Source organism: Schistocerca serialis, chromosome 3 (genome assembly GCF_023864345.2).
Source record: "Schistocerca serialis cubense isolate TAMUIC-IGC-003099 chromosome 3, iqSchSeri2.2, whole genome shotgun sequence".
NCBI lineage: Eukaryota > Metazoa > Arthropoda > Insecta > Orthoptera > Acrididae > Schistocerca > Schistocerca serialis.
The window spans coordinates 542,010,218-542,030,501 of record NC_064640.1 but is presented as its reverse complement, the minus strand read 5'-3'; the positions used below and the strand labels follow the sequence as shown (position 1 = coordinate 542,030,501).

The following is a 20,284-nucleotide window of genomic DNA, read 5'->3' as shown; positions in this document are numbered from 1 at the left end:
TTACAGCTGGACTTATAAAATGGTCTCAAGCAAAAATTATAACTAACCTTCAGATCATGTTTGGAGAAACATGGGAAACTGAAAAGATTCCAGAAAACTGTAAATGGCTCTTATCCATCCTTTGCACAATAAGGGTGATAAGCATGATGTCAACAACTACAGAGGTATATCTCTGTTGCCAGACGGTTATAAAATACACTCCTGGAAATTGAAATAAGAACACTGTGAATTCATTGTCCCAGGAAGGGGAAACTTTATTGACACATTCCTGGGGTCAGATACATCACATGATCACACTGACAGAACCACAGACACATAGACACAGGCAACAGAGCATGCACAATGTCGGCACTAGTACAGTGTATATCCACCTTTCGCAGCAATGCAGGCTGCTATTCTCCCATGGAGACGATCGTAGAGATGCTGGATGTAGTCCTGTGGAACGGCTTGCCATGCCATTTCCACCTGGCGCCTCAGTTGGACCAGCGTTCGTGCTGGACGTGCAGACCGCGTGAGACGACGCTTCATCCAGTCCCAAACATGCTCAATGGGGGACAGATCCGGAGATCTTGCTGGCCAGGGTAGTTGACTTACACCTTCTAGAGCACGTTGGGTGGCACGGGATACATGCGGACGTGCATTGTCCTGTTGGAATAGCAAGTTCCCTTTCCGGTCTAGGAATGGTAGAACGATGGGTTCGATGACGGTTTGGATGTACCGTGCACTATTCATTGTCCCCTCGACGATCACTAGTGGTGTACGGCCAGTGTAGGAGATCGCTCCCCACACCATGATGCCCGGTGTTCGCCCTTGTGTGCCTCGGTCGTATGCAGTCCTGATTGTGGCGCTCACCTGCACGGCGCCAAACACGCATACGACCATCATTGGCACCAAGGCAGAAGCGACTCTCATCGCTGAAGACGACACGTCTCCATTCGTCCCTCCATTCACGCCTGTCGCGACACCACTGGAGGCGGGCTGCACGATGTTGGGGCGTGAGCGGAAGACGGCCTAACGGTGTGCGGGACCGTAGCCCAGCTTCATGGAGACTGTTGCGAATGGTCCTCGCCGATACCTCAGAAGCGACAGTGTCCCTAATTTGCTGGGAAGTGGCGGTGCGGTCCCCTACGGCACTGCGTAGGATCCTACGGTCTTGGCGTGCATCCGTGCGTCGCTGCGGTCCGGTCCCAGGTCGACGGGCACGTGCACCTTCCGCCGACCACTGGCGACAACATCGATGTACTCTGGAGACCTCACGCCCCACGTGTTGAGCAATTCGGCGGTACGTCCACCCGGCCTCCCGCATGCCCACTATACGCCCTCGCTCAAAGTCCGTCAACTGCACATACGGTTCACGTCCACGCTGTCGCGGCATGCTACCAGTGTTAAAGACTGCGATGGAGCTCCGTATGCCACGGCAAACTAGCTGACACTGACGGCGGCGGTGTACAAATGCTGCGCAGCTAGCGCCATTCGACGGCCAACACCGCGGTTCCTGGTGTGTCCGCTGTGCCGTGCGTGTGATCATTGCTTGTACAGCCCTCTCGCAGTGTCCAGAGCAAGTATGGTGGGTCTGACACACCGGTGTCAATGTGTTCTTTTTTTCCATTTCCAGGAGTGTATTTTTAACAATAATACTAAACAAGGTAGAAACAACCATGATAGCCATGTGGCAGAATAACAGAGTGGATTTAGAAAGAACAGATTTTGCTCAGAACAGATTTTCAACCTAAAGTCCATACTCCATCAAAGTCTCACAAACGCTAAAGACATAGTTGTAACATTTATAGATTTTAAAAAGACATTTGATTCAGTTGATACGGAAACACTAGATAAAGTGATCCGAAAATTTGGCATTAAATGTAAACTAGCAAACTTTATTCAGAAAACATTCATAGACACCAAAACAAAAATTTTGGGATGAAGTATCTAAAGCATTCGAAGTAAAAGCAGGTGTAAGGCAAGGTGACGGCCTGTCTCCATTTCTCTTCAATTGTGTCCTAGAGAAAATAATAAGAGGATGGAAACAAAAACTAAAAGAACAAAAGTTACCATCAGTAAGACTGGGGACTAAGAACAAAGGTACTGAAATCCATTGTCTAGCATTTACAGATGATTTTGCCATTCTTTTTGAAAACCTAACAAATTCAGAAATACAAATCAATCTCTTAGAAGAAATAGTCAACAAAACAGGTTTAAGAATTTCTGTAGAAGAAACAAAATTTATAATAAACACAAAGATGCTCCAGAAATAGATATTGGACAGATAAAAAGAGTTAATAAATTTAAATATTTAGGGAAAATGATTCAAGAAAATGGCTTAGAAAATTCGCTGTAGACGAAAGAGTACGTAAAATAGAGAACATTTGCAACAAAATTGAAAATACAGCACTACAACACAGCAGTAAAACCAGAATGTCTCTATGCAAGTGAATGTTTAGTATTGAATTACAAATTACACAAACTTGAATCATTCGAAAAATACTCGGTGCGCAAAGAAATACAGAGGTATGGAAATTAAGAAATAATGAAGAAGTATATCCCAATATGTTTGCTGTTTAAGATATGTATTCGTTTGTTGGAGTGCTGCTTGTAATGGGTGCTCTGAATTCTCCGAAGGAGCCTTTCAGCATGCTGTCGAGCAATGATTACTGTATCAAAACATCAGTTTTTCACGATTCTTTATCTCATAATAGTTTTCGAACTCTTTATGCTCTTTGATGTTTTATATATCACGATGTTGGAAATACTCGCCTTCAGAAAAATGCATGACAAGCTGGCACGTACAAGGGAAGAGAAGTATGAGATTCTTTTACTTATCACTGTCAAAACTCTGCAGCCACCTAACGGTTGATGAGCAACTAATCCTGTTTAGGGAAAAATGCTCATTCAGAGCTCATTCTGAATAATGCAGTCGGGATGAAATTTTTCTCCTGTTCGACGGCGTACATACAAAGATTTTTTAGTTAATATTTCAAACGTGCTTTCATCGCTGAAGCATATTTGTAAAAATTAAGAAACATAATTAATATACTATGAATAAATGTACATAGATTATATCATATCGTTAATAATAATTTTAAAGTTAAATTATCGATCTCCGGACATCCACATACTGATTACACCATTGTTTACACCACTGCAGACGCTTTGCTTTTGTTGTGGCTGTTAACTTTTCTAGTGGCTCGACAGGCCTTGATATCAATATCCTTCAACTTTCTGCGAACAGTGCATTCAGATGCATTCACATTAGCCACATCCAGCTGACATTTTATCAGCTTTTTTATGTGGTGAAATGTCACCTCTTTTACCCATTTTTAAAGGTCACAATTAGTAATATTTGGCTATTAAACAATCAATTGTGATGTCGATATTACGAAATTGATAATCAAAGCGAACAAAGTATTACACTAGTTACACGTGAGAACGCCACAGAACAGGTCCTTTCCTGTACGCTGTTTTCTGCACATTGATACCTACAATTAGTCAACAATCCAATGTCATGTAGCAACAACAGATACAAAATTCAACAAGGTAGTAAGCGTCCTGAATAACTATCATAAATTTTCCGATTAATCGCATTAAATACAGTACTCAACAAGTAATTATTAGAGGTAACATTAAAAATGTGCAGTGTGTCTAATAATTTGGCCAGGGACTGTAGGACTGAATGGGAATGAAAGGGCAGGCATACTCATCCTGAAGGTTCCGGTCGACCACGTCCAACCACCACAAGAGTAGATCGCCGTATTGTGCACCAAGCACATCGTAAGCCCTTTATACACTACTGACCATTAAAATTGCTACACCGCGAAGATGACGTGCTACAGACGCGAAATTTAACCGACAGGAAGAAGATGCTGAGATATGAAAATGATTGGCTTTTCAGAGCATTCACACAAGGCTGGCGCCGGTGGCGACACCTACAACGTGCTGACATGAGGAAAGTTTCCAACCGATTTCTCATACACAAACAGCAGTTGACCGGCGTTGCCTGGTGAAACGTTGTTGTGATGCCTCGTGTAAGGAGGAGAAATGCGTACCATCACGTTTCCGACTTTGATAAAGGTCGGATTGTTGCCTATCGCGATTGCGGTTTATCCTATCGAGACATTGCTGCTCGCTTTGGTCGAGATCCAATGACTGTTAGAAGAATATGGAATCGGTGGGTTCATGAGGGTAATACGGAACGCCGTGCTGGATCCCAACGGCCTCGTATCACTAGCAGTCGAGATGACAGGCATCTTATCCGCATGGCTGTAACGGACCGTGCAGCCACGTCTCGGTCCCTGAGTCAACAGATGGGGACGTTTGCAAGACAACAACCATCTGCACGAACAGTTCGACGACGTTTGCAGCAGCATAGACTATCGGCTCCGAGACCATGGCTACCGTTACCCATGACGATGCATCAGACAGGAGCGCCTGCGATGGTGTACTCAACGACGAACCTGGGTGCACGAATGGCAAAAGGTCATTTTTAAGGATGAATCCAGATTCTGTTTACAGCATCATGATGGTCGCGTTCGTGTTTTGCGACATCGCAGTGAACGCACATTGGAAGCGTGTATTCGTCATCGCCATACTGGCGTATCACCTGGCGTGATAGTATGGGGTGCCATTGGTTACACGTCTCGATCGCCTGTTATTCGCATTGACGGCACTTTGAACAGTGGACATTACATTTCATATGTGTTTCGACCCGTGGCTCTACCCTTCATTCGATCCCTGCGAAACCCTACATTTCAGCAGGATAATGCAAACGGCTAGTTTTATCCTTGTGGGCCCGCAACATGATGTGTATCTTGCAGAGATATTGTAAGTTGCGTTTAAAGTACACTGACGGAAACCAGTCACAACACCAAAAAATAGTTAATGTAGAGTAGTAAAATTTAAGGAATACATTTCTTTACGTGACATATTTAAGTGGTTAACATCGCAAGATCACAGGTTAACGTTCGCGCAAGATAAACCAATGGAAATGTGAAAGGTTGCTACATGTATAACCCCTATAACCGCTAGAATGTTGAATCCAGGCATGCAAACGTGCATACATTGTGTCGTACAGGTGCTGGATGTCAGTTTGTGGGCTGGAGTTCCATGCCTGTTGAATTCGGTCGGTAAATACGGTAATGGATAATTCTGGTTGTGGACAACGCTGGAGTTGTCGTCCGATGATGTCCCATATGTGCTCGATTGGAGACAGATCTGGTGATCGAGCAGGCCAAGCCAACATGTTGACACTCTGAAGAGCATGTTCGGTTACACCAGCGGTATGTGGGTAAGCGTTATCCTGTTTGAAAACGCCCATTGGAATGCTGTTCATGAATTGTAGCTCGACAGGTCGAATCACCAGACTGACACACAGTTTTGCTGTCACGGTGCGTGGGATAAACACGCGATTCATACGAAACTGCTCCAGGTGTAGGTCCAGGTCACAGACAGGTTGATTGTAGGCTCTCCGCTAGCCTTCTTCTAAGCACCACAATAGGGAATGAAAGCTGGTGCCAAGGTCATGGCAGCATAGGGAGCTACCAGGCACTTTCCCAGTTCATCAGGAGCTTTCAATACAGAGGAGAAACTACTGGTGTTTAGCGATCACAGTGACCCCCAGTTATGTACAGTAACATCAAAACTCGTCAAGATTTGGCCAGTTTGGTAGACAATTTGTTTTTATTTCTAACTCATTGGAAGCAGCTTCTCGCATTGCTCCCGTGTGTCCATTTTAGCTTCATTCAGATTTTGAATCTGAACACGTATTAGGCGTAAATAGATGATTAAGATGTTTAAAATATTAGTAAATGATTAAGACAACGCCGGGAGCTCGGGGAGGCTCACTGCGAACGGTGCTTTTATCTATAGTAAAGTTGCAAAGTCAGATGACTAGAGAAAAGCAGGAAGGCCTGCAGAAGATCATTGGTCGGTACAGTAACTGCCTGTTGACTCTGAACGCAAATAGATTTAAGATATTGCGGACAAATAGAAGTGATACATTACTATTCAGTTACATTTCTGGTGATAAATCTCTGGAAACAGTAACGTCAGAAGCTCCGCGAGGCTATTGTGCAAGCAAAACGGAAGCCAGAGGGATAGATATATTTTCTGTCTCTTTGACAGCAGCTATTCTCAGCTACTCAGTAAACTTACCAAAAGTTCGTTTCACATGGTGGTGTCCACTGGATTGGAATACGCATTTAAGTAGCGTCTCTTCTATCAGTTTTGGGCAATAAATTATCTCCTCTTTACTCTGGTCACCTGCAATGGTAAAGTTTATTTGGATTTCATTGTTGCACGTAACGTATTATGCATTTACTCATAAGTTAAGTTTACAAGTGCATTTTGGGGAAGAAACCTTTGTAAACATTAGGAATCAATCAATTCACGTACGGTGCGCCACATAATAGAGATTTATTCAAACGATAAGAAAATAATTGTTTCCTACAACGATTCAGGATTGGAATAAATTATTAACGGCTGAGAGAATCAGACTGACAAGCAATTAAGTCAGTAACTTGCCTTCATTGTTCTCTGAAAGGGACGAGACATTTTTTGTAGTTGAATATAGCAGGATTGACGTCGCTGATAATGCCAGTATTACATGGCCACTATCTCAGGTTCGTAACAGGTTCTTCATCTCAAATGTTTGATGAAATAACTCAAGGACTCAGGCCACGAATGAAAGGTGTATACTGACGCAAATCTTCCTTGAATTAAAACTGTACGCCTAACTGATGCATAAACAATAATTTTGCGTTTCGCGCGTACAGTTTAGCCAACAGTTCTCGTGTTTGGCTGTCGTCATTAATTAGCACTGCTTGTATCTAATGTTTTCCGCGTCCGTCAGATGTCATGAGGCGTTTCACTATTCATTTGTTCCCTTGTATAGTGTTCAACACGCCCAATAGATGTCATCTGCGTATGTCGGTTTCGGTTACCTCTTCTTGTGTTTAGTGTTCGTCCAGCAGATGTCAGCTGCTGCTTCTTTCGAGACAGTCACGGTTGCTATGGTAACAGAGTCGGTAAACAAATATAGTACGCAGTCGCAACTTGTTAATATACGTTTGTGCGTATGGCATTGTTCAGTGTGTATAGGACGAACGACAGACGCTGCGGTGACGGTATGGAGAAAACGATGTGGGAAGATAAAGAAGTTAAATTTGATCTGCCTTTAAAGTAAGTGCACTTCCAAAATCATTATATTTTAAATTATATCAGCTGTAATCATTGAATTATTAACTGTTAGCCAATTTTGCTGTCGTAATAATTACAGGAATTGCAATTTTACTTGTTGAATACAAAATGTTATCCCAGAAATAACAACTGGCGAATTGTGTAATGTTAGGAATACTAAATTAGTAGCACAAAGGCTAACGTCCGCTAAAGAAATCGAATTTAGTTGTTTTAAAAATATATTTCATCAAAATATTACAGGAATTAAAGGTAAAGTCGGTGAATTCCTAATAGATCTTGGCACTGACCTCTCGGAGCATCAATTACATAGGAAAGAAATAATAACGTTCCTTTGGAGTGTTACATCTTATCTGATTTCTGTTTAAGGAACTCGTTTAGAAGGAAAGAGTCGTGATTTCTACCCAATGTAATGTGTCATTCAAAAGAATTAACATATCAAAACACTGTACCATAAAGACCAAATAATTGAAATTTTTGTTTTACCACAGGCCTCTACAGACTACTTCGTTTTTCTTTCCCTACATTAAACTGTGCTGGGCTAATTGTTTTAGAAATACATGAAGTTGATGTTGCGTGAGGTGCAAGCATAAACTTTCTCACTGATGCTCCAGAGAAAAGAGTGTTAACAGACTTACTTGAATCTTATAAACTGGCACAGACCACGTACATTCCAATTACACTTCAGGAAAACAGTAGCAACATAGAAAATAACTTCATATATTGTTCTTTAGTGGATGAGTGCAGTGTTAAAAAAAAAACAGTAATGGCCTGTCAGATCATGCAGAGATAGAATACTGAAAGGAATCAAGGCAGAGGCATATCTCAAAGCAGTAAACAAAATATGTGGAGATATTATGAGTTCCCTTGTAATGCAGACATTTGAAGCCAATGTAGAAGGGAAAACTTGCCAAGCAGCCTTCAATACAGACAACTTGAATGACAAATATAATATATTTCTTCAAATCTGTATCAATTTCATTGAAATCTTGTCCTTTAAAAAATTGCAAGCAGATATGCATTACTAATAAGCAACCAACTTGGATAACTAAAGACATTAGAATATCACGTAGGAGGAAATGGAAGCTGTATCATAACATGATGAACAGTCAGATCCTGGTTACAAATGCTGAAGAACTCATCAAACAGGCCAAAATAATGCAGAACTTCAAGAGGATAGCAAAATTAAAAATATGTGGGTAATTGTGAAACAGTTATCAGGATAGAATGTGGGTGCTCAGTTTATTACACTTCTCTTGTGTAAAAATGAAACTGTTATTGATCCACCAGATTTGCATAAAATATTTAATAACCATTCCCTGTCAATAGCTGACAAGTTCAATCAAATTTGAGTGATACAGGTGAATATGCAGAACTCCTGAAAGCTGGTGTTCTGAGACTATTGTATCAATTAGAATCATGAAGATCAGTGTACTACATATTAGTTCTATAGTCTATCACCCTTGCAAAAATGGCTCTGAGCACTATGGGACTTAACTCACCCGTGCAATATGTCTTTCAGATGTGGTCAGTTTCCCAAGAGACTGAAATGCTTGTTAGTGAAACCACATTGTAAAGGATGAAAGATGTCATTTAAACAGTTTCTGTGCTATCAGTGTTTTTGAAAAAGTAATGTATAAGAGAGTAGTGCCATATATCAGTACACATAAATTACTGTCAGACAAGTAGTTTGGCTTCAGGAAAGGAGTATCAGTGAAGAATGCAATTTATGCTTTTGTGTGTGAGGCACCAGCAGGGCTAAACAATAGGTTGAGGACAATAAGTATTTTCTTTGATTCATCAAAAAACATTTGGTTGAGTGGACCATGCAGTACTTTTCCATAGCTTGAAACATTATGGGATTGGTGAAAATTCTCAAAGTGATTTACTTCATATTTGGAATGTAGGAAGCAGAAGGTCAACAAGTAGTGAAGAAGTTTAAATCCGACAGGGGGATGCCACAGGGCTTTGTTCTGGGTCCATCACTTATCTTGATGAATGTCAATGACCTGCTGCTAAACTTGGCAGACAGCATAAAAAAAATCTCTTTGTGGGTGCCTCAAGCATTATTATAATAAGGTAGTCAGTAAAATGAGCACATGGCTTTCAGAGAACAGATTAACATTCAACTGCAACAAAATGTAATGCATACAGTTACTGACACAGAACTCTTGCCAAAGTAAAATTTCACTGCCCCAAATTGGTCAGGCACGCAGTGAAGAAACTGAGTACTGCTATTTTCACTATAAAAATAATCTCCACTGGCTCTGACTCTGACATGTGAATGTTTGTTTGCTTTGCATACTTTCACACTATTATTTTGTGTGGTGTTATATTTTGTGGCACTTCTGTGCACACTTAGCCCAGAAAAGGGTGACCAAACAGATCTGCAGTGCCAGTTTGTGAACTTTATGTAGATTGTGGTTCAAGTATCTCAGAATTGTAGCTCTGCCATCCTCATGCATTTATTCCATGATGAGATTTGTTGTTGACAGTATTGACTCATTCTAAAGACACTGCAACATTTATTCAGTGAACATTAGATGTATAAAGCAATATACATTTGGATTAAACTTCTTAAGCATTGAATAGAAAGGTGTGCACTATTCACCAGGTTCCATTTTTGATATGGTTCTGCAGAATTGAAAAAAGTTGAGTGATTAACCCAAAGTATTCAGATCCAAGTTGAAACATTTTCTTGTGGCACATTCCTTATGTTATGTACAGGAGGTCTTCACAGCAGTTCAGAACTCCTCACTGTAATGTGTTATTTACTCACTGACAATTTTCTGTGTTTTAATAAATCTTTAATTAAATGTTAAAAATTTTCTGGTAAGCATTCTATAAAGTATGTAACCAAGCAGCTTTGGCTCACATGGTCTCACAGAAACTGATTAAGACGTATTTCAAAGGTTTCTTTCAAACCATAAGGTTTCCCTCATTGTTTTTTCCTTTGAACTACACTCGTAAGACAAAAAACAACACACAACGAAAGAAATCTCCAAATGAAATGAACAGCAATAGATGTATGTACATGCACAGAAAAAAAGATTACTATTTCAGAAAAATTGAATGATTTATTCAAGAGAAAGACTGTGACAAATTGTGCAAGTCAATAATGTGTTGGTCCATCTCTGGCCCTTGTGCAAGCAGTTATTCTTTGCAGTACATCCCACAGTTGTCCAAGGCATCTCCAGACACATCACTGAAGACAATTCTTATCCAGCTAAAGAGATTCCATGCCAAAGATGTGCCTGGAGATGCCCAACCTGACAGTCACCCACCATATGGCCCGACAACCAGGAGTGATGGTCTGGGGTGCCATTTCTTTCCATAGCAGGACCCACTTGATTGTCATTCATGGCACCCCTGCAGCACAGCATTACATCAACAACAGTCTACACCCCATTTTGTTGCTCTCCATGGCAAATCATCCTGGGCCGACATTTCAGCAAGATAATGCCCACCCACCTACAGCGAGAGTTTCTGCTGCTTGTCTTTGACCTTGTCAAAACCTACCTCGGCCAGCAAGGTTGCTGGGTCTCTCACAAATTGAAAACATTTGGAACATTATGGGCAGGACCCTCCAACCAGCTTGTGATTTTTATGATCTGAAATGACAATTTGGACAGAATTTGGCACAATATTCCTTAGGAGGACACCCAACAGCTCTATAAATCAGTGACAAGCTGAATAACTGCTTGCATAAAGGCCAGAGGTGACCAGTGTGCCACTGACTTGCACAATTTGTGAAGCTCTTTCTCTTGAATAAATCATCCAATTTTTCTGAAACTGCAGTCATTTGTCTGTCGGTATAGTACATCACATCTGCCGATTCTGTCCCTTTTGGATAATTCCTTAATGGTGCATTTTTTTTTTTTTCCTTTCCTTGGAGTGTATATAGCAGTCAAGTAGAGTACAGAACCATGTTTAGTAATATACATGACTCACAGTGTGAAACTCATTTGATTAGACAGGAAATACTGTCCTGTCTTATATCTAGAATGAGCACTTTAAACATTAACTGACTGTTGTAATCCTTCTTTTGTGTAAATCATTAACAATTTTATGAAAGGAAAATTCGGTCAAGGAACCTAATAAATTATCAAAGAGAATTGCTGGCAAGTTCTTACCCCCAGGAAGCAAAATGTATGGTATTGCTGATTAACACACTCAAAAGTAAAACAGACCCATACCACGCTTTCAGAACGAATCGCCCCATTGTATGAGATAAAGCAGATATAGATTGGTGAAGGTTAAAATGGGAGGACAGGGCACTCATGTTTCATGATGAGGGTGGACAAGATGAAAGAGGGAGGCCTCGGAGAGAGTTGGTCTCATTGTTCATCTAATTTTTCTGAAATTGCTATCATTTGTGATGCATCAATAGTTTTTTTTTTTTTTTTTTTTTTTTTTTTTTTTTTTTTTTGTCTTGGAGTGTATATAGCACTCAACTATAGTACACTGTGCAGTGTCCATGTGGTACCCAGTATTACAAACAAAATTATTTTTAAAGTGGAATTCTCTGCCCCCATTGGATAGAGTGGTCCAAAATTAATCTCATGCAGTATTCGGTTTAGCAATATGTGTTAACAGGAACAGGAAAACATGAAGAATAACCAATATTGCAGCAGCGACTGCGGAGCACTGGTACATGGCGGTGACAGTCAGTGCAGGACAGGGCAGCACATGAGATGGGACAAGTTGTTCTTGTTTTACTGTCCCTGTTAATACATATTGCTAAAACAAATATTGCACTAGATTATTTTGGGGCTAAAGAATGGACATGTAAGATTTGGCTGTAAAAATAATTTTGTTTCTAACAAGAAACAAACTGGCACTTCTTGTTGATACTGGATGTTGCACAAAAGACACGATGAGCAGTATTTATTTGTACTGACTCCACCTACACATTGCACAAATGAAGCCAAAACACCAGGGAAAATGTGCCTGACAACTCCTAGGAGAGACACCCAATGTATACATGTTTGTGTAAATTTATTATGACTTTTTTTTTGTCCCAAATTCTTAACTGCACTATTCACCTCTCTACTCCCTAATTTATCTTTACTTCTCACTCTGTCCTTATCTCTTTACTGAAGCTCACTCAGTGCTTCCTGGTGTATTATCTCCAGCCTACTGTCCATGACACTACCCCCTTCAACTCTGTCTACCCTCATCCTAAGTACAGGTGGGTCACTCTCATTGTGGGGTCTGACTGAGCTACCCATCCTGTTTAACCTTTCGCAACTTATCCCTTTTTCCTTTGCTACAAAGGAATTATTAAGTTCAAATATTGGGCAGTCTGTCTCTTTTACTTTTATGTGTGTGTATCGATAGTACTAAAGCATCAACAATAACTATTATACTGTCCCACAGTAGAAAGCACTTCTCTACACTTTAATACTGGAATAAAATTAAAAGGTAATGGATGCATGAGCCTCACCAGAGTACACAATTGCAGTGCATCTCCTCTTGCTACCTTTCCCCTGCACTTACTTAGTACTACACTTCTGTCTCTTACAGTTCTTTTCTTTTGATAGAAATACACATGAATAAAGTATTTTCGGATTGTCGAGCACCAGGCTATTGCTCTAGGGTGACAAAAAAGGAAACTGTTGAATGGGAGGGGTGGAAGGCTAGAAAAAAGGGGGAAGCAGGTTACTCAGAACCCAGGTTAAAAGGGACCCATGAGGTATAAGAAGGAATTGTGCCATAGTACCATCAGGCTTATTGCACAGCTCTTGTAAGCAATTGTGCAAAGCAATGCCATAAAGACTCAGTAACTAGGTATCCTGGTGCAAGAACAAGTGTTCTGTAACATTACAGCACTGGCAGGGCTGCTGATGGCACTGACATGGCAGGAAAGCTTGAGCAAATGTCACAGTAGCCCAATTACACCTGGTGCCTCAGACCTGTTATGACTCAGAGGCCAGGAGCACTGCCATTTCAGAAACACTAGCCGACTAGACTTCTATATAGGTTGTTGTTGTGGTCTTCAGTCCAAAGACATGTTTGATGCATGTCTCCATGCTACTCTATCCTGCACAAGTCTCTTCATCTCCGAATAACTACCCCAACTGACATCCTTCTAAATCTGCTTATTGTATTGATCTCTTGGTCTCCCTCTTCAATTTTTACCCCCACCCCCTCACCTACACTTCCCTCCAGCACTAAATTGGTGATCCTTTGATGTCCAAGAACGTGCACTATTGACCAATCCCTTCTTTTAGTCAAGTTGAGCCACAAATTTCCTGTCTTGCCACATTAATTTAATTTGGCATAATTTCCATGTACATTCACATTCCAACAGAAGAAGCCATCAACATCATAGGAAGCAATCTCCAACTACAAGAAAACATACAACAGGTAGCAGCTGTATTGAAGCTCATAACAGAGCAAAACTACTTCATATTCAACAACAAATTTTACTCTGAACAAGAAGGACTACCTATGGAATCCCCAAACAGTAACTCTCTAGCTGACATTTTCATCAACCAGATAGAAAATCAGTTCTTCCACAAAATAGTAAAACCAAAGCAGTACAAAATTAAATATTAGTACAGATATGTAGATGGTATAATTTGCCTAAACAATGAATCACAGTCTCATATAAAACAGCTTCATGAGGACATAAACTCCATTCACACACAAATGCAATTCACCGTTGAAACACAAACAGGTGAAAACCTCTTTTTCTTAGATCTCACCATTCACAATAGAAACAACAAACATGAATTCACAATTTATAGGAAACCCACAATTACCAGCACTATCATTCATAACCAATCGAATCATGCCATAACTCAGAAAGAAGCCAGCTTCAGATATTTACTGCACAGACTGAACAAAACACTCATGAACAAAATTATTACACAGAAGAACTGAATAAATAAAACAAACTGCACAAGAGAATGGGTATGATACAAAGACTGTAGGTAAAATAAACAACAAAATACAAAAACAGGCAACACGTAATCACAAAATGTACACACACACACACATGTATACACAACACAAGTCACAGCAGGTCAATAGACACTAAACAATAAATGGCACTTAATGACTTACAACAACAAAGTTACACACAAGGTGGGAAATATACTAAAGACACAAGGACTTAACATAGCATACACAATACTGAAGAGACCTGGAAGAAATACAACCAACACTGACAAATACAGCCAAGCTGGTATATATCAACTAACTTGCAACTGCTGTCAGTCTGTATATGTGGGTCAAACATGCTGGAATTTTAGAGCCAGATATACAGAGCACTTCAGAGCACTGAAAAGCAATAGCTCACCCTCAATATTTGCAGATCACCTAATAGTACATGATCACCATCCACCAAACATTGAAACCAACTTAAAACTCCTTAAAACAAGTAAAAGCCTCTACCAAGAATTAACAATAGAAGAAAACTGCCGCATCCAAAAATCAATAGCCAAGGTAATCACTTTGCAATAATACCCTCTTTGCCACAATAGAAGAACTATATAAATAACACACAGACCAGAACTGCATGTGATCAGCCTCCAAAATTAAATTCCTTTCTCTCTCTCTCTCCCTCTCTCTCTCTCTCCCTCTCTCTCTCTCTCTCTCTCTCTCTCCCCACCCCTCTCCCCCCCTCCATCTCTCCCTCTCTCCTCCTCCCCCCTTCCTCTCTGTCTTGGAATAGCACACACACACACACACACACACACACACACACACACACACACACACACACAGACTCATATACTAAACACCATCAAAACTTCAAATCCAATACCACATCCCAAACAAACATGTCACAAAACAAATGAACACTACACAGCCACAATAACACTTAATGGTGGCAAAAACTCTGTACTTGGTGAATAAATCATAAAAAATGCATGTGTATTGACAAAAGCACAAGAAATGAGTGTGTTACCTCAACACAGACAAAGTAAAAACACCATAACATTAAAAACTGCAAGTAACATGCTAATTAATACAATACATAGTATTCTGTCAGAAATTCATAATAAATGGAAAAATAAAATAATGTTTTGCTGTTTGTAGATGAAAAGCTGTAGAATGTGCTACTAGCATAAATGTTCATAGCCTCATGTGAGGTATGTAAGCAAGTGCATACATCCATTTTTTTCCAAGTGTACCACAAAACTAGAACCTTTAGACATATTTGTAAATAAGCAACATAGAATGCTTTAACACAGTGATACATGTCTCAACTCTGTACTGTATGCTAACCAATGTAAAACATTTGACAATAATCACTCATTTCACAAATTTAATTATTATTACTAAAAGTTTCTTTAAAGGTAACATGTAACAACAATTTTGCAGAAGGAAAGTAAACAAATAAACCCACTGAAGATAGTCCAAAAAGTGTTGAAACATGTATGGGTGAAAACAAAACTACAGAAATGTTTTGCATAAGGCAAAATTCCTCTCCAATCTTCTCTTCTTGTCTAAACTGTTTATTGTCCATGTTTCACTTCCATATGTGGCTAGACTCCAGACAAATACCTTCAGAAAAGACTGCCTAACACTTAAGTATATATCCAATGTTTACAACTTTCTCTTCTTCAAAAACACTGTTCATGATATTGCCAGTCTACATTTTATATCCTCTGTACTTCAGGCATCATTTATTTTGCTGCCCAAATAGCTAGTGAAACCTGTCTACTACTTAAAGTGTCTCATTTCCTAACCTAATTCCCTCAGCATCACCTGATTTAATTCAACTACATTCCATTACCCTCATCTTACTGTTGTTGATGTTCATCTTATATCCCCCTTTCAAGACACTAACCATTCATTTCAACTGCTCGTCCAAGTCTCTGACAGTATTACAGTGCCGTTGGCAAACCTCAAGATGTTTACTTCTTTTCCCTGAATTTTAATTACTATTCCAATTTTTTTCTTTGGTTTCCTTTACTGCTTACTCTATGTTCAGATTGAATAACATTGTAGGTGGGTTACAAACCTGCCTCAACCACTGCTGCCCTTTCATGCCCTTCAGCTCTTATAGCTACCATCTGGTTTGTATACAAGTTGTAAATAGTCTCTCGTTTCCTGTATTTTACCTCTGCTACCTTCAGAATTTCAAAGTGAGTTTTCGAATCAACATTGTCAAAAGCTTTCTCTAAGTCTACAGATGCTGTAAATGTAGGTTGGCCTTTCCTTAACCTGCTTTTAAGATAAGTTGTAGGGTCAGTATTGCCTTGCGTTTTCCTACATTTATCTGAAATCCAAACTGAGTTGCTCTGAGGTTTGCTTCTACCAGTGTTTTCATTCTTCTGTAGAGAATGTGTGTTAAGTATTTTGCGACTATGGCTTATTAAACTGATAGTTCAGTAATTTTTGCACCTGTCAGCATCGGCTTTCTTTGGAATTGGAAGTATTACATTCTTTTTGAAGGCTATCAGTAATTGTGATAGAATGTCATCTGCCCCAGAGGCCTTGTTCAACTTAGATCTTTAAGTGTTCTATCAAATTTTTCTTGCAGTGTCATTTCTCCAATATCATCTTCATCTATGTCCTCTTCCATTTCTATAAATTGCCTTCAAGTTCATCTTCCTTGAATAGACTCTCTATATACACCTTCCACCCTTTAGCTTCTCTTCTTTGCTTAAGGTTGGTTTTCCATCTGAGCTTTTGATATTCATATAGCTGCTTCTCATTTCTCCAAAGGCCACTTCAGTTTTCCTGTAGGCAGTATCTATCTTTCCCCTAGAGAAATATGCTTCTGAATCCTTACATTTGTCCTCTAGCCATTCCTGCTTAGCCATTTTGCACTTCCTGTCAATCTCACTTTTAAATGTCTGTATTCCCTTTCACCTGTTTCATTTGCTGCATATCAGTTAAATTCAATATCTCCTGTGTTATCCAAGGATTTTTACTAGGTCTTGTCTTTTTAACTATTTGATCCTCTGTTCCATTTGAAAGAAACACTTGCAGTTTAAGGCAGATAGTAGCAAACAAAAAAATGAAATGATCGTGTGGCATTGATAGCTGGGAGGCCACATCCAGGGAAGTTTGGCACTGAGTTGCAAGTCTTATTGCAGGTGATGCCACATTGGGTGACTTAAGTGTCTGTGAGGATGAGGGATGATGAGGACAGCACAATACCCAGTCCACAAGTGGAGAACATTCCAAACCCAGTCGGGAATCAAACCCGGGCCTGCTGCATGGTAGGCAAATGCTTTAACCACTCAGCTAAGCAGGCAGACAGTAGCAAAGAGAAAACAATGAATCTAATAAATTATCATACATGATCTTTCTTATCTGGAAACCCTTATGAGATATACAGGTAAAAACCTATGAGCCTATAGACACTGTGTGATGAAAAGTATCCCAACACCAGGCTAAAAAAGACTTACAAGTTTGTGGTGCCCTCCATCAGTAATGCTGGAATTCAATATGGTGTTGCCCCACCCTTAGCCTTGATGACAGCTTCCACTCTCACAGACATACATTCAGTCAGGTGCTGGAAGGTTTCTTGGGGAATGGTAACCCATTCTTCACAGTGTGCTGCACTGAGGAGAAGTATTGACGTTGGTCCATGAGGCCTGGCACAAGGTCGGCATTCCAAAACATCCCAAAGGTGTTTTACAGGATTCAGGTCAGGACTCTGTGCAGGCCAGTCCATTACAGGGATGTTATTGTCATGTAACCACTCCACCACAGGCCGTCCATTATGAAGAGGTGCTTGATCGTGTTGAAAGATACAACTGCCATCCATGAATTGCTCTTCAACAGCAGGAAGCAAGAAGGTGAGGTAAACATCAATGTACGCCTGTGCTGTGATAGTGCCACACAAAACAACAAGGGGTGCAAGCCTCCTCCATGAAAAACACAGCCACACCATAACACCACTGAATTTTACTGTTGGCACTACACAAGCCAGCAGATGACGTTCACTGGGCATTCGCCATACCCACACCCTGCCATCGTATTGTCACATTGTGTACCATAATTTGTAACTCCACACAACATTTTTCCACTATTCAGTTGGCCAATGTTTATGCTCTTTACACCAAGCGAGGTGTCGTTTGTCATTTACCAGCATGACGTGTGGCTTATGAGCAGCCACTCGACCATGAAATCCAACTTTTCTCACCTCCCACCTAACTGTCATAGTACTTGCAGTGGATCCGGATGCAGTTTGGAATTCCTGTGTGATGGTCTGGATAGAAGTCTGCCTATTACACATTATGACCCTCTTCAACTGTCGGCGGTCTCTGTCAGTCAAGAGACGAGGTCAGCCTGTACGCTTTTGTGCTGTATGTGTCCCTTCACGTTTCCTCTTCACTATTACGTAGGAAACAGTGGACCTAGGGATGTTAGGAGTGTGGAAATCTCACATACAGACGTATGATGCAAGTGACACCCAATCACCTGACCATGTTCGAAATCCGTGAGTTCCACGGAGCACCCCATTCTGCTCTCTCATGATGTTTAATGACTACTGAGGTTGCTGATATGGAGTACCTGGCAGTAGATAGCAGCACAATGCACCTAATATGAAAAACATATGTTTTTGGGGGTGTCCGGATACTTTTGATCACATAGTGTACCTTCATTTGCTGTCCCAAATCTTAGTATAGTCATGTTTATGAAATATGGCGTGCTGCAGTACACTATATAGATGTAGAAATAATAGTATGCCTATACACAAAAACTGATCAATATGACATGCATGAGTAGGTGCTTCAGAAATCTCGCTGGCATATATTATACATTGCTGCTGCTAAAATACAGGACCAAAGGAGAAACAATTTATGCTACATTGTATACACATTCTCTAGAGCCAAAACAATTACCTTTATAAAAACTGTTGTGTGTATTTCCTCAGTGTTAGCCGGCGTCATGTAGGGGCATAGGTTTATGTGTGTGAGTGTGTTTGTGTACTTTTTTCTAGTTCATAAAATAATTACTTTGAAAGCTAGCAAGGTCTCTTCCTTTTTGTGTGTGCCTACAGACAACTTAATGCTTCTGCTTTTCTGTGAGTGGTCTCCTTTAATGCAAAAGTGTTTACCCTCTACTAGAACTTCTCTACAAAATTTTCCTTAGTATTACAAGTTTTTATCCATATGTATGGAAGCGTAATTAATACTTCTTACAGCTGTGTAAATTTAATACTAACTTGACAATTGCAAATAAATTATACAATAGGTGATTTGTGCTTCACATGATAAATAATGGTAAAGACTAGATTATAATTAAAATAAATAGTTGGTGGAGGTCATTAGTTAGTGTGTTACATGGGCCATCTTAATGGTTCTTTGTTATGATTTCATATAAAAGATCAAAATATTTGCCACAGAGGTTGAAAATACTACTTCAGTTGTAAGGTACTTTTTATTTAAAACATGACCGGTTTCAAACTCTTGTATACCCATCATCAGATGTTGTAACAGCACAAAGTTACAACACCTGCTGATGGGCATATAAGAGCCTGAAACTGGTTGTGTTTAAAATAAAAAGAACCTTACATCTGAAGTGGTATTTTCAACTTCTGTTATAATCCTCAGTTGTGGATTGTTTGTGACATAGATGCATTTTGAAATTTAAATCACTGTAGGAAACAAAATTCACATAAACTAGTTTCCATTGTTATGGGATATAGTTGCTATTGAAAATATTTGTTATACCATACTTAGGCAAATGATAAATTTGTAATCATAACTGAACAACAGTTCACTGGTACAACTGGAAAATTGGACTGTTTTTTTGTCTTTTTTCTGTCTTTGGCTTTTTAAGTTATAGCTTTTCTGCTAATTTCCCAATTGTAACATTTGTAAATGTAAAGGGAAGATGAAAGGGTTCTTAATGAATAAAATCAGCCGCATATCATTGATAATAGTTTGTTGTTAATGTAGGATGCACAAGTGTTGCACCACAAATGCAGCTCTGTAGTTCCCCCACCACCCTTGTCTCACATTGAAATATATTCTTATTCATGTTATCTGTCTGGAATAGTAGTCTGCTGAAGACGGTAATGATCAAATATTTTTGTATGTACATAATTTACTTCTTTCTGTTACATATGAAGCTAAAATATTCTTGTAATCAAGCTTTTGTTTTTCTTAAGAGTATTAAG

General features: G+C 39.8%; 1 protein-coding gene across 3 annotated transcripts in view; it reads left to right on the top strand.

Annotated features, from left to right (window-relative positions):
• Positions 1–6,946: 6,946 nt before the first annotated feature.
• Positions 6,947–20,284, top strand: part of LOC126470419 (Bardet-Biedl syndrome 5 protein homolog) — an 81,173-nt gene continuing 67,835 nt past the window's right edge. For 2 of the 3 annotated variants that reach the window (XM_050098278.1, XM_050098276.1), the window contains exon 1: positions 6,947–7,173. In XM_050098278.1, coding sequence (XP_049954235.1) covers positions 7,070–7,173 — 104 coding nt within the window. In that variant the 5' untranslated portion in view covers positions 6,947–7,069. The remainder of the gene's footprint in view (positions 7,174–20,284) is intronic. The other variant, XM_050098277.1, reaches the window with a different exon arrangement.